Source organism: Alternaria novae-zelandiae, assembly GCF_023758075.1.
Source record: "Alternaria novae-zelandiae strain BMP 2774 chromosome Unknown scaffold_19, whole genome shotgun sequence".
In the NCBI taxonomy this organism is placed as follows: domain Eukaryota; kingdom Fungi; phylum Ascomycota; class Dothideomycetes; order Pleosporales; family Pleosporaceae; genus Alternaria; species Alternaria novae-zelandiae.
The window spans coordinates 123,904-142,858 of NW_026056979.1; the positions used below are offsets into that span (position 1 = coordinate 123,904).

The following is an 18,955-nucleotide window of genomic DNA, read 5'->3' on the forward strand; positions in this document are numbered from 1 at the left end:
GTGCTGATGGGGCACAATTAGGCCGATACGTACGGTAGCGCGATTAGTCAACATCCTGTTCCGAGGTTCCGAGGAACGCGTTGCGCGTCTTCCCCGCATCGGAGCTAATCATGCAACCAGCACCAGCCCTACAAGCTGTGCACAACAAGCTTTCGGTAGTAGATATCTTGCTACTCATCTCCACGACAAGATGTGAGGACAAGTGACGCGATATCCCACCTGACAAGCCTTCCTCAACGCCAACACCATCAACATGTCCAAAAACACCACCAACAAACCCGTCATCGCCGTCGTAGGCGCAGGCCCAGGCATCGGCGAAGCAGTAGCCCACCGCTTCGCCTCCGAAGGCTTCGTCGTCGCGCTCCTTGCACGAACAGAAGGAGCGTTACAAACCATGGCCGCGAACATCAACAGCGACGTCGGTACGGGCACAGCGCACTACTACATCACAGACCTGCGCGTCGAAGACACAGTAACCTCATCATTCAAGCGCATCCGCGAAGAGCTCGGTCCCGTCAATGTGCTCGTTTACAACGCTGGCGCGCGCCGCGTGAACGGGCGTTCGCTCATTGATACCACGAGCGAGGAATTCGAGAACTTCACCAAGATCAATCTTTTCGGCGCGTTTTGGGCGAGCAAGCTTGTCATTCCGGATATGCTTGCCGCAGGCAAGGGAACCATCCTTTTCACCAGCGCGACGGGCGCGTTGCGCGGTATGCCAGGTCTGGCATCGTTCTCACCCGGGAAGTTTGGGCTGCGCTCGCTGTGTCAGGTCATTACGCGCGAGTATCAGGCGAAGGGTATTCATGCTGTGAACATCATTGTGGATGGGCCGGTGGATGGGAAGTTGATTGGCGGTGTGATGAAGAGGCAATGGGAGCGGACTGGGCAGACAGATAAGGCGGCGGACGTGGACAGCCATCTTGTTCAACCGAGGGATTTGGCGCATACGTATTGGTTCTTGCATACGCAGCAGAGGAGTACGTGGACGCAGGAGTTGGATGTTAGGGCTATGAAGGAGACGCTTTTTACGAAGCTGTAGATCTATCAAATTGTATTGGCTGTTCTTGGAATAACCATCCCAAAGACCAGAGAGGATGTACGATAAAACCCCTACGTAGTGTCTTCAAAGAACTACAAACGAGCTTTCGTACTCTTTCCAGCTTCTTCCGACTTCGCTTGCTCAGCAAGTATCCTCCGCAGTATTTTACCCGCGTTGCTCTTCGGTATCGCTTCCACAAAGCGGATACCGCCCCTCAACTTCTTGTGCGGCGACACACGCTCGTTGAACCACTGATGCAGCTCTTCCTCCAGATTCTCATCGCCCTTGTACCCCGCTGCCACAACGATATACGCTCTCGGTAACTCCGTTACCTTCGACTCATCGTACACGCCAACCACGGCGACATCAGCGACCGCCGGGTGACCAATCAAGAGAGCTTCGAGTTGCGCCGGCGCGACCTGGAAGCCATTATACTTGATGAGTTCTTTGACGCGGTCGGTGATGTATAGATTCCCATGTTCATCGAACTTTGCGACATCGCCTGTGTGATACCACCCTTCAGCATCGAAAGCAGCAGCCGTAGCTTGGTGATTGTTGTAGTACCCTTTGAAGATATTCGGTCCTTTCAAACACAGCTCACCCTCTTCACCCATCGCCATCTCCTTTCCGTCGCTCACAACCTTGGCTGACATGCTGGGCAACAAGCATCCGGATGTGCCCAACGCCGTGGTCCAGGTTTCAATGCGTTGCACGCTCACGGCGGGTGCGGCCTCAGACATGCCGTAGACTTGGAGTATTTGAGCGCCAAGGCGCTTGTGTATCTCGGTAATGATCTCGACGGGTATTGGGGCGGCAGAGGAATGCAGGTCGCGCAGGGACGTGAGGCTGTACTGGTCGACAATGGGGGCCTTTGCCAGAGCGAGTGCGACGGGTGGGACAATGTAAGCGATGGTGACTTTCTCTCTGTCAACCGTCTCGCAGAATCTCTTGAGGTCAAATCCTGACATGATGTGATTGGTCACGCCGTAGAAGATGGTGTTTAGCAGTAGTGTAGCAATTCCTGCATTTATCAGCGCGTGTTTGATTCTGAACTCGTTGAGCTTACCGTAGATGTGATACATGGGTAGGAAGCCAATACCCGTGTCTGTCTTCCAGTTGGTGTTGTAGCCATTTGCCGTCGTAGCCTGAATGCTGTTTGCTACGACGTTCTGATGCGTCAGCATGACACCCTTTGGCTCGCCAGTGGTTCCAGAAGAGTACACCAGGTACGCCAGATCTTCTTTGGGGTCGATTTTGACTCGGTTCATGCTGACTGACGCGCTCTTCAGAGAAGAGAAGTGCTGAACGGATTTTGTAGGCTTGTTGCTCCCAACCAGAAGTATACGATCCAGAGGAAGGCCGATTTTCGATGCTGCCTCGCAAGCGACCTCAAGACATGCCGCATTTGTCAACAGTCCCTTGGCTTTCGAAGATGTCAACTGAGACACCAGCTCATCGACGGTGTACATGAAGTTTAGAGGACACACGACACCTCCAGCAAGTAAGACGCCGAATGTAGCAGGCGCGACATCGATATCATTCGGCGTCATGATTGCCAAAACATCGCCTTTGCGCCATTGCCATTGTTTCTGGAGGCCCTGCCCGAACCGTTCCGCGGTGGACCGTAAATCAGCATATGTGAGCTTTCGGCCGCTGGCAATGTCTACGAAGAGCACTGCACCTGTTAGCTATCGCTTGACAGACGTGTTTGAACACATACCATGATCATCCGGGTACTCGCGATCCGGTCGCTCGAGAAAATACGTCCATGCATCGACGGCGGGTATGGTAATGGGCGGGTATGACGACTCAATCGGCATTGTTAGCAGTATAAGTATAACAGGAATGACTGGTTATGGTGCAGCGTTCAGCTCGAAATAGATGTTATATTTCCCATCGACGTGATCGTCATTGAAGTAGCGCGTTCAAACATTAGGGTTTGGTACTTCAATGGCTACGTCCGTAACACTAACGCGTCAGCGGCGATCGCATGTGATTAGTCGTGGGTACCCAAGTCGGCACCGTGAGACCTCGGGAGAAACCATTGACATGGGCCCAGCGCTCAAGGCGGGCAAAATTCCCTCCGCCCGCACACAGGCATTTGGAGCCTGCCAGAGCATAATATCACGCGATAGCTGTAATCCTGAGCCCCTAGGTGCTGGCTCGGTTGAGCTCACACAAGCGGAATCGTGAGTTCGGGTGGGAGGCGATCATCTTTCCCTGCGTAGGAGAGTTCAGGCTGTAGCTTGAGCTGAGGACGCGCACATTAGTGTGTTATGGTTGATGAAGGTAACAACGAGTTCAGCGGGATCGGAAGCTGGGAAAGCGCGCCAACCGAAAGCAGACTAGGCTGCCATCACGTGCATTCGGCAAATCTTCCCGAGCTCGTGAAGTCTGGCTCGCGCTCACAACGCGAAAAGACATCACTCTTCACATGCACGAAACAACATCACACATACGGCATCAGGGATCGTGAATGACTACCGTTTGTTTCTTCCCTCAACCATGAATCGCCGCCATGGCGTCTAGCAGGTCGACGCTCCTTGGACGGACTCCGACGCGTCAAGCTCCGCAATGGCTCAGCAGCCTGACCTCAAATCGCCAAAAACATCGCGCATAAATTTTCACTTTTATAAACCACTACATCTCGATCTTCCTCGCAGAACTGCAGTCGTCAAGCTCTCTGTTCATCGCTTTCTCAGTGTCCTTTCCTTACTCCAATGCCTTGACGCCTTCCGCCGCAACCTCTAGCATGCGCGGATCTTCTTCGCCGGTGCGCCCTTGTCGACTTCTGCGTCCATGGTGTCCTTGCGCCTGGCTGAAGCTTCGTCGTTATCATCTGTCACGAACAAGTCGCCCTCGTGGTCAGAGGCATCTGTTGCACCGTCAACGTCTTCCGTGGTCGACGCATCGCCATCTTCATCGTCCGATGTGTTCCTGGCAATCGCTTTCAGAGCTCGGACAAGTGGTGCAAGTCCTGCTTTACTCTTGACATTGTCGTTTTCGAACGTCCTGTACTCTGTCGTACGGTCGCAGTACAGAAGAATGAACCGCAAGAGTGCTTTGATCATGAGAGAAAAAGGAGTGATGATACCGCTCTCGCTGAGCTTTCCGAAAACGTTGTCGCCCTTGATAACTTTTGCATTCCTGACATATCGGTTGCGGGCAGAGTCATTGCTCGTGGTGTAGTAGAGTCCAACTTCCCTTCTTCGGATCTTGAATGCTCGTTCCGTTCTATAGTAGGCCTGTTGCGTCCAGGTGAACTCGGAATAGTCCGGAACATCCTTTCGCTTCCGCTCGTCTACCCACAGCATGTCGCCAACCTTTCTGGACTTCTTTGTTAGTGCGTAGCCGACCTTAACGGCGTATTTGCCGCGATGGTGCTCTCTGATCTCGAACGCATCGGGAGCTGGAAAGCTGGCTAGCTCGTCAGGGCAGACTTCCCGGAGTTTTTCGAGCAACTGTTCCTTTGTGTAGACCTCTGATCCGTCTGTAACATCGAATGGCTCGTGCACGAAATGATTGTACTTAGACATCGTGTAGAAGCTGGATAGGTAGACCAAGCTAGGTTTTTTGTAGTGACGATTGCGAACACTGGGTAGGAAGTGAAGTGTCAAGTGTTGTGTGTAATGGAGGAGAAGGCTAGCGGTAGCTCAAATACCTCGGGAGTAGCGAAGGTAAAGGTGAGTCGCAATAAAGACGCGGTTGAGGCGCCCTGACTCGGCAAGCTACCATATTTACCAGAGGATTAGTGAACTGCCTTCACCTCGACAGCCCAACGGTATGTCCAGCAAGAGAGCTGCAATCATTACGTCGCGCAGACGTCGTCGTTTGTCCCAACTACGGCTTCGCAACTTTCCGTATAGCCTCCTTAACAGAGCTACCAACCGCCTCCCAGTGTTCGCCGAGCCAAGTCAGATACAAATCAAGGTCCGTGTGGTGCAGTCCAGGTACCTCATGCAACAGCTTTTGGACGAAGTCACGAATATCGCCACCTTCACTACTACCAAACAATGCTGCGTGCGCCGCCTGATACATCGCAGACTTGGACGTATACATGCCGTCACCGTCTACTCCCGTGGCCTCAACCATTGCGTCGGCGTAGATCTCGCGGTACATTTGTAGCGACAAAGGAGAGTGCGGCGCATCAAGCACTTCGTACCCTGGCATCCAGTCTAACGTCAAGAACTTTGGAAGGGACGTGTAGCCGAGAGAGCGTAGGGCGGTGGAAGCGCGCTCCCAGTCGATGATACCGGTCACCTCGCCTGTTTCGGGATCGCAGAAGACATTCTGGAGGTTGAGGTCGTCGTGACGGAGTACGAAGGTCTCCTCACTATCCCCGGGCTTGACAGATTTCGCGAAAGCGTCGCTTCGAAACAATGCATCCAGGACTCCATGGATGACGCCGGGCCTTCCTTCATGTCCCTCGAACGGCCAGACATCAAGCAGACCATCCGTGTAGAGCTCCAGGCCTGAGTCGTACACTGGCTTCTCAGTAAGAGCCTTTTCAATGGCCATGTCTTCCGATATCAGTTCTGGGTCGATATTCCATTCCCAGAGCGAACCAACGGTAGGCTTTCCGTTTGCGTCAACATTGTCAAAGCACAGCGCGCCGATTTTATCAAACTCAAGATGGCGCAGCTCAGCCATGGCCTGAGCCAGCGAACGAAGCATGCGCGAACGTTTCGCCGCCAGTTCCGCGGAAGGAAAGTCGACTGTGTCCCGATCCCAGTCTTTATGAATGGGGTGAGCGTCGTGCCAGACTTCAGAGGCGGATCTGCCTGTGCAGGCCTTCATCAAGATGTAAGGCGCACCTAGCGTGTTATCCAGCTTGTCGTCATAGGCCACGACTTCAGGGACGGGACACTTGGTGCGCTCGCCAATAAACTCAATAGTACCAAACTCCGAACGAAGCATATACGCATCCTGCTTCTGCCAGCGAGCAGCAGTGCCGATGCAAGGAATCTTGACCACGTATTCGCCGTCGTCAGGGCTGTTGATAACCCGGTATATCCGGACGAAGTTGTAGCCACCCTCATATTCGCCGCAGAAAAGATAGTCGTCTTCGCAGTACTCGGAGGAGGGGTTGAGATGTTGCCAAAGGGTTTTCTGGAAGTTCGAATGGTCAAGCGCACGGAGTGGCTCCCAGTCCGCGCGGTCAAGCGCTTCGCCATCAGAGCACGCGCTTGTTAAAGAAGAGGTTACCGAACCGTCCGACTTAGGCGTGGATGATTTATAGTCTTCAACCTCCTCGTCAGAGTTGGCACCGCTGGGCGAGACAGCATTTTCGCGCTGGATGAGGGCGAGGATTGCGGAGTTGTCATTGCCGCAGGCACGCTCAACTACTTTGAGCCAACCTTCTCCACGATCCGTCGTAGTTTCAGGCGTAAGCAAGCGCTGAGGTAGCTCGGGCAGCGTTTCGATGATGGTAAGAATACCAGAGACAACGTTGAGTCTTGGTAGCAAACGTGCGGTCGTTTGTGAAGCAACGGCTTCGTGCGACACATCTGCTCGCTGTGATACTTGGCTTCTACGATGGCGCGCAAATCGATCGCGGAACTTTTCGCAAGCGATGGATACTACTGTGGGTAGATCACCATTCCGCTTGCCGGAACGATCGCGGGTTTTGAGATCGTTTACGATGCTCGGCGCAGGCGGTGTCTTGCGAAGCTTGGTCTGAGGGCTGTCCTGAGGGCGCTTGGAGCTGAAGCTGGAGGCCAGACCAGGAAACAAAGACGTTAGACTGAAGTGCATGTTGGCACAGATACTCGGGGATGATTATCGGCTGGAGTGGGCGTGGTGTTCGGTCAGTTGGCTGGGTGTCAAACTACCCGTAGCAAGGTAGTGTTTCGGGGTGGAGAGAATATATAGGTATCGAAGAAGTGAGCAACATACACACAAGTCTCACAGATTGGAACTAGCGCGAAAGTGGAGCCCGAGTTTGTCCAGACCCGTGAAATGCGCGCCATAGTGAATGATGTACATGTTGACAGATGGAAACGGATCATCACGTAGCAAACGCTATGCAAGCATCTTATCTAAGCGGAAGGTACTTCCAAATGGCTGGAATGTTGACTCGTCCTCGCATTTACGGCCTCTGCTATGGTCTTGCTTTCGATATCGAGTGAATTCATGCAGGAATGTCGAGGCAGTTGCCTATGCTACCAGAGTCTCCACACTTCAAGGCAGGTACTAGCACATATCATAACGCCTCATGGAATTAGCCCAACTCAATGAAACGCGCGTACCAGAAGGCAGCAATGTTATACGAAAATGCCTCGGCGCCGCAAGACCCTCGATCTCTACACACTCTGGCCATACTCACTACGGCCCAATATACACATGCATACAGTTGCCCAACTTTACTTACCCCAAAGATCAACCAAGATGGTAAAGCTCGCAGGCGGATGGATAGACCTGAACGAGAGATACGGAGAGATGTTCAAAGGCGACTTCAACCCCAACATCTGCAACAAGAACACCCTCAAAGTCTTGGGCCTGACACACCATTGCAAAGACTGCAAGGTTGGTACACCTTGTACTATCGTCTGTACCCTTATGTCCACTCTAACTGACCGCCGCTTCAGGCACCCCCGTCGAAGAAGTGCTTTTGGCAACTACATTTCGGTCTGTAAAGCGAAACCAGTCGCACTAGTGGACACTGACGAGTCTACAAGCGTTCTGCGATGAGTGCGGCGAGCGCTTCACAGTTTGGTCCAAGGGGTGCGGGAAACATCCCTATAGCCACGGCTACAACATCATCTTCAAGGCTGTACGTGATGACTGGCCGGCTTCGGAGATAGAGCGACTATTGGCGCCAAGTGGTACTGTTCCAGTCGAGGACTTCGCAGACATACTCGACAACGGTGCCTCCTCCCCTAGTCCAGACCCTGAGGATGGCGATGTGGCTGAGCTCGCTGGAATGGTCGCGAACGCCGACATTAATACGAACGGCGAAACCGACGAGAACGCTACCTCTCCCCCAACGACCCCATTGCCTGAAGCTGACCCCAACGGCCAAGTTCAAGAAGGTGTCGCGTCGCCTCCTCACGTCCCCACAGAAAAGACTTCCAGAACGTCGCAATGGCTTCCCACCGGTCTCAAAGGTAAAGATGCCAAGGGCATGAGACAAGCGCGTGCGGCGACCGGGAGAAAGATACGTCGGGACACGGAAGCTGCTATGCAGGCTGAGATAGCTGCGGATGAACGTGTGAAAGAGGCGCAGAGAGCTAAGAGAGCCGCCGATGTAGCTAAGAGAGCAGAGCAAGAGAAGACGAGGATGGGGAGAACTGGCCATAAGAGGAAGTAGGTAATGCTTCCGTTCAAGTCATGCATTTACAGTTGAGTTGTGGTTCTGGGTCACGGGCGGTAACGCTGCTCGGCGTTTGAATCGCGCGTATGAGACATGTAGGAGACGACATGAATTGAGATGATGATACGTATGATGCGCACATATTCAGAACCAGCTGTGATGCTACCAGTAAGATCAGCCATCTACATCGCATAAGAACACTACAACGCGACTTACAATACTCCATATCGTATTGCCACTCAGCTTCCACCACCCATAACCTTGGTCAAGCTCATAGGCAGGAAATTGCCAAGCCCAAGACCACCACCCTCCATGCCACGCAGCACCTTGCGCATCGCAGTGCCACTCTCCCCCTTCGAACCCGACCCGTACACAAACTCCGCCACCATCCTCAGCTGCATAGGCGCCTTGTCATCGCCGTAGTGGCTGATCATCTCAGCCTTTGTGACCTTCTTCCGCACGTCGTTCCATTCGCCGCTCTCAGCGAACTTCTCGCACTCTTGCCTGTGTTCGGCGTTCCACCACGGAGGTAGCAGACCCCGCCGAGTCTCAGCCAAGGCTAGGAACTTCCGGAATGGCTCGATGCTTGAAGACTTGCCCGTGTAGATACTGTTCGGTGTGGGTTTATTCTCCAGCTTGTTATCGTCTTCGGAGCGCATGCGGAAGGAGTCGATGAGGAGTCTGTAGACGTCTTTCTCGGGGCGGTCGTGGAGGTACTTTCCGTCGTCGAGTCGTGTGAAGGGGTTCGGTACGTGCTTCTCGAGGGTCTTCATACGAGGCGCGGCGTAATTGGAACTGTGTTCGGTTTTGGGTGGGAAACCATCGTAGGCATTGGCATTGGCTTGCGCTTGCTGGGCGCAGATCTTCTTGTGGTTCTTCCAGTCATCTTTCTGGCAGTCGCGGCTGCAGTATGGTGTTGTCTTGCACTTAGCGCACCGCTGAAGTGTGCCTTTCTCGGTATCGGCCTCGGCTTTGTTGCATCGGGCGCAGTTGGACGGCATTTCGCTCTCGCTCGTGCTCGTGGTGCTGGTTTCTTTGGATCCGAACGGATTTGGGACGAATAGCCAGACGAATACTGCAATGAGTACCCAGACAAGCGTTGAAGGCATGATGAAGTGTACGGCACGTTGGCGAGCTGGATTGATATATTGAAAGAGGGGGAATTCGGTCCGTAGGGAAGACGCCCACAAAGTGAGAGCAAAATCTCGCGATCAACGTCATCGTCCTAAAACACGCTAAGGAATTAAAGTGGGGTCGAAGATTCCATCCCGCCGCCCCACGTTCCCGCCACGTACTCACGTGCTCTAGCTTACACGTGCTTCTACAGCCACGTGCCTCAGCTCCTTCTGAGCAGCATGAAACTCGCAGTATCTCAATCTTTCTGATCTTTCGTTCTTGAAAATGAGTACTTCGTGATTGATGGGCGGTGTGACACTCCCGAAAGAAGCAAATGGAATATTCGAGGCGTGGCGCATGCGGGACGAGCAGCTCCGAAACACGCATCGTCGGCGCCCGCGTGATCATATGTGCCTTCTCATTATCTATTCAGACATTCTTAATCTATGACGAAGGCTTATCTCATGTTACAATCAGACTGCGGCAAGGGTGGATAGTAGGTTAAGTAATAGGAGTAGTAGTAGCGTAATAGGTATACTAGACCTTAAAAAGGTAAATAAGAAGCTAGCGAGTCTAAAGGTAGGTTGTATAAGAGAGATATTAAGAGAGAGTAGTAGGGAGTTAGCAGATTAGTTAGCGTTAACAAGGATAATAGATAAGCTGTAATATAGGTTTCGCTTCTTCTTTTTTCTTTATAACTCTTTTGTATATACTCTTCTTTTTCTTAATATTTAATTTCTCTTGCGTTAGTAATACTTCTGCGGCACAGCTTAGAGTGCGATTTCTCTTTATATTAGTAGCACTTGTCTAGACGTACACGATGCTAGAATGTATATGTTGATACCTAGGCTTCTACATACATACCATACACATCCCTGAACTAGCCATGTGTTTAAATTCACTGATCAAATCTACAGCTTCAGCGCACGTTGGTCACATCGAACGTTGATGTGTGCATCGGGCCTGGAAGGCGCTTTCGCGGTTCATCACGTACTGCGCACACTGCATAGGCAACGAAACGACCCTTCTGCGCCTTCAAAGAGTTGCGCAGTTGGATGTATGCCCTTTGTTGTAGGCAATGACGATTATCTGGTGGAATATCGCGAATTTCACACGATCAGTCCAGGGTGTGCCTGCCGCACCAGTAGTGGCTGGCCACGTCTAGCATCCGTCATCAGCTTTGCCCCCCTCCTGGTGTAACCTTAAGCGTTGCCTTCCAAGGTTCTTCACAATCTATTCAGACCTTCCGCGTAGCCAGCGCCTGGAAATACAATTAGTCTACCCGTCCCTACCCATCAAAATGTACCCAGACCAGCCGCTAGGACATCGCGAGCTCCGCTTGCTCCATATCTTCAACGATGACAAGGCGCCTTACGAAATGCGTCTAGAGCTGAGAAGAGCCAGCTTAGATCAAGCTCCCAGATTCACAGCCTTGTCATATACGTGGGCGACATCTGAGAGTCTAACGCCCCACCAGAGTACCTTGGACCTTGCCGCCTCCTCGACACTACAAGAAAAGACCTACGAAGTCCAATGTAATCACGGCTGTCTGCAAATCCGAGAAAACCTTTTCCGTTTTCTGCAGTGGCTGCGGAATCGCGCTGGTATCGAGGCTCTCTGGGTCGATGCCATCTGTATCAATCAGGAAGACAAAGATGAAAGATCAGCGCAGGTCATGCTCATGGGAAATGTGTATAAAGACTGCACTAAGGTGTATATCTGGCTAGGCCAAACTCCAATCCCTGACGTTACCATGAGGATCGTCGAAGGGTTCATACCTGCGATATTGAAGGACTGGAAACGCCGAGGATGTGACACTCAGTTCTATCTCAACAGGGATATGTTCTGTACCGACGACGAACTGATGCAGGCCATCGGACCCGAGCTCTGCGAAGTTTGGAGAAATCACTGGCAAGACTATCTCCGGATCTTCGAGCGTCGATGGTTCTCCCGGAGTTGGATCGTGCAGGAAGTGTGCATCAGACGGCTTCAGAACTGCTATTTCATCGCTGGGGAACAAGAGATCGAGTATCAGCACCTGGAGGACTTCGACAAGTTCTTTGCGCGTGTGGGCTGGGCTCAGCAACTGTATCAGAAGACTGTGGACACTAAATTCGCAAACGCAATTGGTGGGATGGCCTGCTTTTGCTTTTCCAACCTCCGCAATGTTTTGTCTGCACTTGGTCACGACAACGAGCAAAATCAGCAGCATTTGAAGGCTATATATGGGACGCAGACTAAGCAGCACATATGGTACGCGGTATATGCTGAGGTTGTTGCTCGCGTGCGGTGGAGACGAGTAACAAACCCCAGAGACGTGGTCTATGCTTGTTTGGGTATGATGCAGACTGTTGCACCTAAAGGCATAGATATGAGAGTACAAGTGGACTACCGTCTCGACATCGAAGAAGTGTACACTCAGTTCGCCACACTCTGGATTCAGGAACATCCTTTCATCAACGTGCTCTCTGCTAGAGAAGATATGACTACACGACGCTACGAGAGCTTACCCTCATGGGTTCCGGACTTTTCACAGATGATCTCTCATAACGCACTAGTCCGATCGAGCGATTTTTACCGCAACGATCAGGGTCACAACTATGTCTTCGGTAAAAGGTTTAATGCAGCGAAGTCTAGCGTCGATGATGTGAGCGTACGCGAAATCCGTGGAAAAACACTTGTATTGCAAGGAGCACTGCTCACGACCGTCAATTGGTGCGACACGTACGACGAACACGAGGACAAGCTTCCTACAGCACTGTCTGCGCTGAGATTCGCAACTAACCCAGATTTTAATATCGACAAAAATGACTCAATGTTCGACGCAGTCTGGAAGACCCTGATCGTAGACGACCCCCCACCTACCCTGGATCAAGAAGCTTGTCCAGACACTTTCAGAGCCTGGTTACTTTCGCAAATGAGACTGCTGTGGCAGGAATGTGAAGACCTCACGGTGGAACATCGCTCGTGTCGTCAGAAGCTGGAACGTCTCCTCACAAACTCCTCCTCTGCACAACATCTCTTCACTCTCGAAGACATAAAAACCCCCTGTCTCCCTAGCTCCGACAACCCGCAAATCGCAGCCTTCCACGTTGCCTTCAAAGTAGCCATGCGTGGTCGTGTACTTTTAACCACCAGCGCTGGCCACTTAGGTCTCGGGATGCGTTCTACGAAGGTGAATGACGAAGTGTGGGCGCTGAAGGGGGTTAACGTGCCTATGATACTGAGAAGGAGAAAGGATAGAACGTATGAACTCGTTGGTGAGAGTTATGTTCATGGCTTTATGTATGGGGAAGGTGTCACTAACGGGGAGAGGGTAGAAGGAGGATTTGAGAATGTTGAGATAGTATGATTAGGGGCTAAGACGAAGAAAGCAATAGTTTTCGGTAGTCCTGCCACTAAACGCAGGATTTATAAGGTGTTGAGGCTGCGTTGTTGCACAGTATCATTTTTAATATAGAACTAGCATCGCAGGCATTCTCGAGGCCTTGTAGGTAAAGAGGTGCTATTTTCTTTTGGTTGATGAGCGGGGATGTAAGCATTAAATAGGTAAACTTGTTATTTACTAGGAAACTGCCTGTGTACACCTTTATTACACTATCAACTCCGAAGCGCCCATTGTCGGCGTTAACACGTGCGCCTTCTTATTATCCGTTTAGACACTATTGATCTATCGTGACGAATCCTTGCGTGCCGTGATTACTGTTTTGATGTGTCGCGTTTGGGGCATGCCTACATTGCGTATCGAAGGATGTGCGGGGATAGACGATGGAACGCCGGATGCGGGGAAGCTACACGCGTCTACCTCCCCACTTATGACATAGCTTATTGTCGATAACGATTACAGGGACGCGACTACCGGGTATGCGTACCTGGAGACGCCTGATTGTTGGTTATATCATATAAATGGACGTTCTTTTCTGCGTAATTTTAGTGGAAGTTTTGAAATACATTTTGCCATTGCGCCATACTCGTTACCGTTACCAGCCACATCATGCAAAACCCATCCGTAGTCTTGTATGGGCCGAAGAACGCAAAGATCGAAGATATCGCAGTGCCAGAGGTGGTTGATCCTCACGATGTGATCGTTCGCATTAATTATGTGGGAGTTTGCGGAAGCGATGTAAGACTACCACTCTTTCCATTCACCAGAACAGTCCTCGTTATACAACCCCATCAACCAACTAACCAAACACAGGTCCATTTCTGGCACCACGGCGGCATTGGTAAAATGATAAACCCCACCACCGGCATAGTAATGGGCCACGAAGCCTCCGGCACCATCCACTCCGTCGGCCCATCTGTCAAAAGCGTCAAACCGGGTGATCGCGTAGCTATCGAACCAGGCATACCATGCCGTATCTGCAAAGCGTGTAAATCTGGGGTTTACAACAGGTGTCGCGACATTCGTTTTGCTGCGGCGCCTGGGCCACCTGATACGCAAGGTACGCTATCGAAGTACTTCCGTAGCGCGGAGGACTTTGTGTATAAGATTCCTGAGAAGATGGGGTTGGATGAAGCGGTGCTTGTTGAGCCGCTCGCGGTTGCTGTACATGCGGTCAAATTGGGTGATGTGAAGCCTGGCGAGACGGTTGTAGTGATGGGTAGCGGGACGATCGGATTGTTTTGCGCGGCGGTCGCGCGTCAGTTCGGTGCGCATCGCATCATCATTGTCGATATCCTGGAAAAAAAGCTAGAGTTTGCGGCGGGCTACTTGAAGTGCGAGACCTTCCGTTCGTCCCTCGACGCAAGTCCAGAAGACAACGCCGATGCGCTACTCAAGAAGTTCGACCTTGTTGAGTATGGCATCGACACGACTGGCGGTCTTGTCGACACAGTCATCGAAGCTTCCGGTGCGACAACGAGTATCGACATGGGCATCAATCTTGTGCGCCCAGGTGGGAAGTATGTCCAGACCGGCCTTGGGAAGCCGAAGATCGAGTTCCCGATTGTGGCTATGGGCCAGAAAGAGCTCATGGTGAGGGGATGCTTCCGATATGGTGCCGGGGATTACGAGCTTGCAGTGGGATTCCTGGAGAAGGGGTTGATCGATGTGAAGCCTTTAATCAGTTCGGTGACGCCGTTTGAGAAGGCGACTGAAGCGTGGGAAAAGACGTCGAGGGGTGAGGGTATCAAGAACTTGATCCGAGGGGTGGAGGGCTGATGGTTAATGTGGTTCAAGAGAAAGAAACCTCCTCTCAATCCGTCTGTAACACGACTTTAACAACCAAGCGTCTACCCTTGCTTCGTCGAGCGTGCGTTGTCCATCCTCCAGACACATTTTGCCCACATCTTCAAATTTCTCCATGTGTGATACACGCACTCAGTATCACGGTCCCAACAACAGCCCGCCTTGCTATTGGGGATATCTGGGCGACGCTCGATTTTCTTAACAAGCCTTCTCAATGTCGTTCCTTCGTGTGCAAAGTTCAACGAATCCGCGTGGCTCCATCGAAACCCCAGCGGTGGTGCGACCAAGTCTACCAGGTTTGCGTGCCCATCAGTCCAGAATACCGGGCAAGCTTGTCGAGCATTCCTCTTCCAGTGTTTTGGACAGACCTGGTCGAGAATGTCCGTGAGATAGAGGAACATGCTCATCTTAAGTCTCCCATATGTAGTATAGTGGGTATCGTGGTGTACATTGTCGCCTCTAGTGTGCTGAAGCTCGACAGCAACACAGATCTCGTCTACCTCAGTACCGTCATGAGTAGTTCCCTTCAGATTGAGCAACCCGTTCATGTTGATGCGAACATCTGTGGGGTTAGTGGCGCGAGTGAGTGCCACTTGGACTAAGATCGTTGGTAGTGCGGACGTCGAATACAGGCTTTGAGTGGCGATCAGTTCCACCAGATGATTCCGATGCCCGCCTTCGCGGACCCCCACCTCAGCGTCATATCTTCTCACCAAATCCGCGTCGCTGTAGTCACTGACCCTCTCTTTAGCCGTAAGCTCTATGATCACCGGCATGTATTGACTAACAGCTTGAACTAAAGATTCCCGGAGTGTGGCAGAAACATCGAAAACATTCCGATGGAAATTGGGTTTCCGGGCGGAATTTATGGGAAGCCGAAGACGATCTTCCGCGGTGATTGTATAAGCACAGATCATGCCTTGCACATCGTCAGGAAGATCCGTAAGTGAATTGACTGGCCTCGCGGCGGACCATCTGACCACGCCAGACGCTGGGTGGATAGAAAAAGAACGGTGAACACTTCGCGATCCTGTGTAGTACTGGACCTGGCCGTCTTTGCTGACACGGTGCATAGTGACTGACGAGAGAAGCAATTCTGAGTTGGAAAGGCGTCGAAGATCTAACGTTTCATCCTTGGCAAGAGCCGCGAACGCCTTGTTCAGTCGGACAGTGCCTGCTACGATATCCGCAGGACTCGTGCTGTTGGGATGCATGCTTCCGGGACATTTGAATAGGAGTCTAGGGTGGGCGAAGGTAATGCTACAGCGTGGTAGGTCTCCATTCCAGACTATCCTTAGTAACGGCAGTAGGTTTTGGTCCAATTCAACCTGGTCACATCCCCAACCGCAGACAGTCGAGATGTCGATCACTACCTTTGTTATCAACCTCATCTGAGAGCCAAGTGAGGCGAGCCATATTGGCGCATAATTGATCTGGTGGTAGTCACCCCGATTGCTGGCTTGACACCGCCTGATTGCTTCGCGGTCACACCTCTGACCAACTCTGGTAACGAGGAAGGTGTTGTTGGCGTACAAGATGCCAACCGTTTCGTGATACATCTGGCGACAAGACTTCAGCAGGCCGATCCCAAGAGATGCTTCATGCCTGAACCCCTGCGCTTCTTTCCATTCAGAGTCTTGCCTCTTCTGCCAACTTTTCAGGCTGCGGGGAACATGCCTGCCCTTCCGAGAGTCATAGCCCATTCTGTCATCTTCTGAGCTGTCATCGGCGAAAGACTCATCGTCTGCACGAATCTCATAAGGCCGTCGGTCGTAGTAGAAGTCGGCGTTATGGATGAGTATTCCAGGTCGTCGTGGCAGCACAAATACGTATTCGTTGATGGTGTTGCGTACCTCCGCCGGCAACGTCAGGAAGGACGGCGCGGACGCATCCAGAGGAGCCGAACAGCCTTTTGGTATTTCCATGGCAGTGTATGGATAAATGTGTGCGAAACGTTATTGAGGAGAAAGATTGGTGTTGCGAAGCACGATGGAGCTGATGGCGGTCTGGAGAGAACTGGAAGGGGCGGCACAGTATCCAAGCTAGGCTGTTATAGGTTAGCACGGCAACGCGAAACTGACGCGTGCAACCTTCCAGCGATGGCTCATGATGCTGCTAATGTCATTGATGCTATTCCGTGCCCGTACGTAGCTATCACCGCATTCTCCGCCAATTCCTGCAGATCATTCCAGCACCAGTATCACAGCGAGGTTATCGCACTTCTCCGATAGCGCGTCCCAAACTTCTGATGTCACCCGCATTCTCCCCGGAGCATAGACCCACTCACAATCCTTCAACGCCTCATCTTCTTTAGCGCATCATCAAGGCTGCCCCATCCAACCTCCACACACCGCCTCAAATCGTCCCAAGCATGTATCAAGCACTCGTCGCGCCTATCTATCGGACATGCAAAGTCCATCAGCTCTGCACGCCGCCGAATGACATCAGCCACCGAAGCAAGTTTCAACTTCTGGCCTCCCGAAAAGCCAGGGACAGCATTGCTGCTCACGTCGGACTTCCATCTGGTTGCCCTTGTGCAACGGAACTCGTGCGGTTTCTCAATGCATTTGAGGATGGCGCCGAAGCCGTTGATGCGTATGTTGGGTGTGTAATGTTGGCGCTCACGAGCATAGATGCTGTCTCGGAGGAGGTCGGTGAAGAAGAGGAAGACGGCTTGTCTTAGCTTCTCTAATGGCTTTTGTGAGCATGCTCTCTGGTGTCCTTCGTTGTCCTTTATAATGATCTTGATGGTCGACCACATGTTGGCTTTGAGTATGGACATGCTGCTCAGGAAGCGCACGAAACCTCTCATGTTAATCTTAACATCCTCGAGACCTTTGTCGTCATCCACGATGAAGTTGAGGTCGATGCTCTGGCCGCTGGTAAGCCCAAATTCGCCCCTGGCGATGTAGCTGATAGTTGTGTTGTTGATGGCCTCCGGCCAGAGCAGGGCGTCGAGTGCGCTAAATCTCTTGAAACTCGTCTCGGCTTCCTGACTGGTCATTGAGAGGGTCAACGAATACCCTGGTCGGATGAGAGACCTCACCGAACAGGGAACCAGACTCAGAAGGGTGAGATCAAGTCCGTGTGTAACATGCGCAGTCAGATCCACAACGATGCCTTCGGGCCCAAGTGCTACGTATCGAGCGATGATCTGTCGAATCGATCTAGGCAGGTCTGCGCGGGATTTTATCGGCTTCTTTGGGTTCCAGGAGACTTCTGCTCCTTTACTCAGAACAGTGAAGAACCTCAGCCCCGAGCGTTTGTACTTGACGAAGTGCCATTCAGATCGCGATCTTCCCACTCGTTTAAATTCAATCACGACACTCTTTAACGATCGCGAAACACGCCTTAGTCCAAGCATATCTTCTTTCCCGAGAGTATGTAAAAGAGTGTTGAGATCTTCGGGGACCGCTGTAGGGTCACTTGTACCATGAATATGCGCAGAAAGCGCTCTTCCTGTAGACTCAAAGACTATCTCGCATTTGGCTTCCGGGTGCGCCCACATGATGCGAAGGAGGGGGAGGACATCGAAATCGGCCGCCCACCGGCAATGGGATGGACACATGGCATCCGTGTCTATGACCACCTTGCGCAGGAAGCGGTAGTGATCTCCAATAGAACTCATCCATCGAGCAGAGTAGTTCAGTTGGTTGTATCTTTCGTTCGTGTAAAACATTGGTTCATACCATGCACGATATGCGTTTGTAAGATAGCTGATATCGTGTCTGTCGGTGCGTCGAGTGAAAGCGAACGTGTTGTGCCCGTAGAGCACTCCACCTGCCTCGGAACAAATCTGGCGACAAGATCTGAGTATACCGAGTCCATCCGAAAGGCCGTCGGCAAATTCTGCTTTCAAAAATTGCAGATCCTTCGCGTCGTTGTCCATAGCTGCTGCCCATGCTTGACGGTCGCGTTCGTAATGGGAGATGCCTTCATATCGGCAGGTTTCGCACCGACAGGATCTCAGCTCGACATCGTCGTAGTCGTCTAGGTCCGGTGCTCGTGGAAGGAAGGCGTCGGCGTTATGTAAGAAGACGGGACCATCATTCTTGAAAAGCAGCTCGTAAACGGCGTTTCGTATCTCGGCAGGCAATTCTAAGAAGGAAGGTTTGCTCGGGTTGGCAGGGTGAGAAGTGGCTTGCATAGGCTCCACGATTGTCGCATTGTGCGATGTAAAACTGGCCATCGCAGGCGTCGATGAGACGCTTGAAGCTGAATACTGAGTTATGAAGACATCAGAAAATATTTGGAACCCAGCAGTCGTGGAATCATCGTCGCTACCGCACTAGGA

General features: G+C 51.9%; 7 protein-coding genes across 7 annotated transcripts; 3 read left to right on the top strand and 4 right to left on the bottom strand.

Annotated features, from left to right (window-relative positions):
- Positions 1-253: 253 nt before the first annotated feature.
- J4E88_008388 (uncharacterized protein) lies at positions 254-1,042 on the top strand (the record flags this gene model as incomplete). Its single annotated transcript, XM_049401998.1, has 1 exon — positions 254-1,042. One exon carries the CDS (start codon positions 254-256, stop codon positions 1,040-1,042), a length of 789 nt encoding a protein of 262 aa, XP_049252096.1.
- A 2,747-nt stretch (positions 1,043-3,789) lies between these two features.
- J4E88_008389 (uncharacterized protein) lies at positions 3,790-4,578 on the bottom strand (the record flags this gene model as incomplete). The annotated part of the gene is made up of 1 exon (XM_049401999.1): positions 3,790-4,578. One exon carries the CDS (start codon positions 4,576-4,578, stop codon positions 3,790-3,792), a length of 789 nt encoding a protein of 262 aa, XP_049252097.1.
- A 304-nt stretch (positions 4,579-4,882) lies between these two features.
- Positions 4,883-6,796, bottom strand: J4E88_008390 (uncharacterized protein; the record flags this gene model as incomplete). Its single annotated transcript, XM_049402000.1, has 1 exon — positions 4,883-6,796. One exon carries the CDS (start codon positions 6,794-6,796, stop codon positions 4,883-4,885), a length of 1,914 nt encoding a protein of 637 aa, XP_049252098.1.
- A 633-nt stretch (positions 6,797-7,429) lies between these two features.
- Positions 7,430-8,351, top strand: J4E88_008391 (uncharacterized protein; the record flags this gene model as incomplete). The annotated part of the gene is made up of 3 exons (XM_049402001.1): positions 7,430-7,567; positions 7,630-7,669; positions 7,720-8,351. 3 exons carry the CDS (start codon positions 7,430-7,432, stop codon positions 8,349-8,351), a joined length of 810 nt encoding a protein of 269 aa, XP_049252099.1.
- A 242-nt stretch (positions 8,352-8,593) lies between these two features.
- Positions 8,594-9,463, bottom strand: J4E88_008392 (uncharacterized protein; the record flags this gene model as incomplete). The annotated part of the gene is made up of 1 exon (XM_049402002.1): positions 8,594-9,463. One exon carries the CDS (start codon positions 9,461-9,463, stop codon positions 8,594-8,596), a length of 870 nt encoding a protein of 289 aa, XP_049252100.1.
- Positions 9,464-13,728: 4,265 nt separating this feature from the next.
- On the top strand, positions 13,729-14,634 carry J4E88_008393 (uncharacterized protein; the record flags this gene model as incomplete). Its single annotated transcript, XM_049402003.1, has 1 exon — positions 13,729-14,634. One exon carries the CDS (start codon positions 13,729-13,731, stop codon positions 14,632-14,634), a length of 906 nt encoding a protein of 301 aa, XP_049252101.1.
- Positions 14,635-16,954: 2,320 nt separating this feature from the next.
- J4E88_008394 (uncharacterized protein) lies at positions 16,955-18,850 on the bottom strand (the record flags this gene model as incomplete). The annotated part of the gene is made up of 1 exon (XM_049402004.1): positions 16,955-18,850. The coding sequence occupies one exon, from the start codon at positions 18,848-18,850 to the stop codon at positions 16,955-16,957; it is 1,896 nt and encodes a 631-aa protein (XP_049252102.1).
- Between the last annotated feature and the right edge of the window lie 105 nt (positions 18,851-18,955).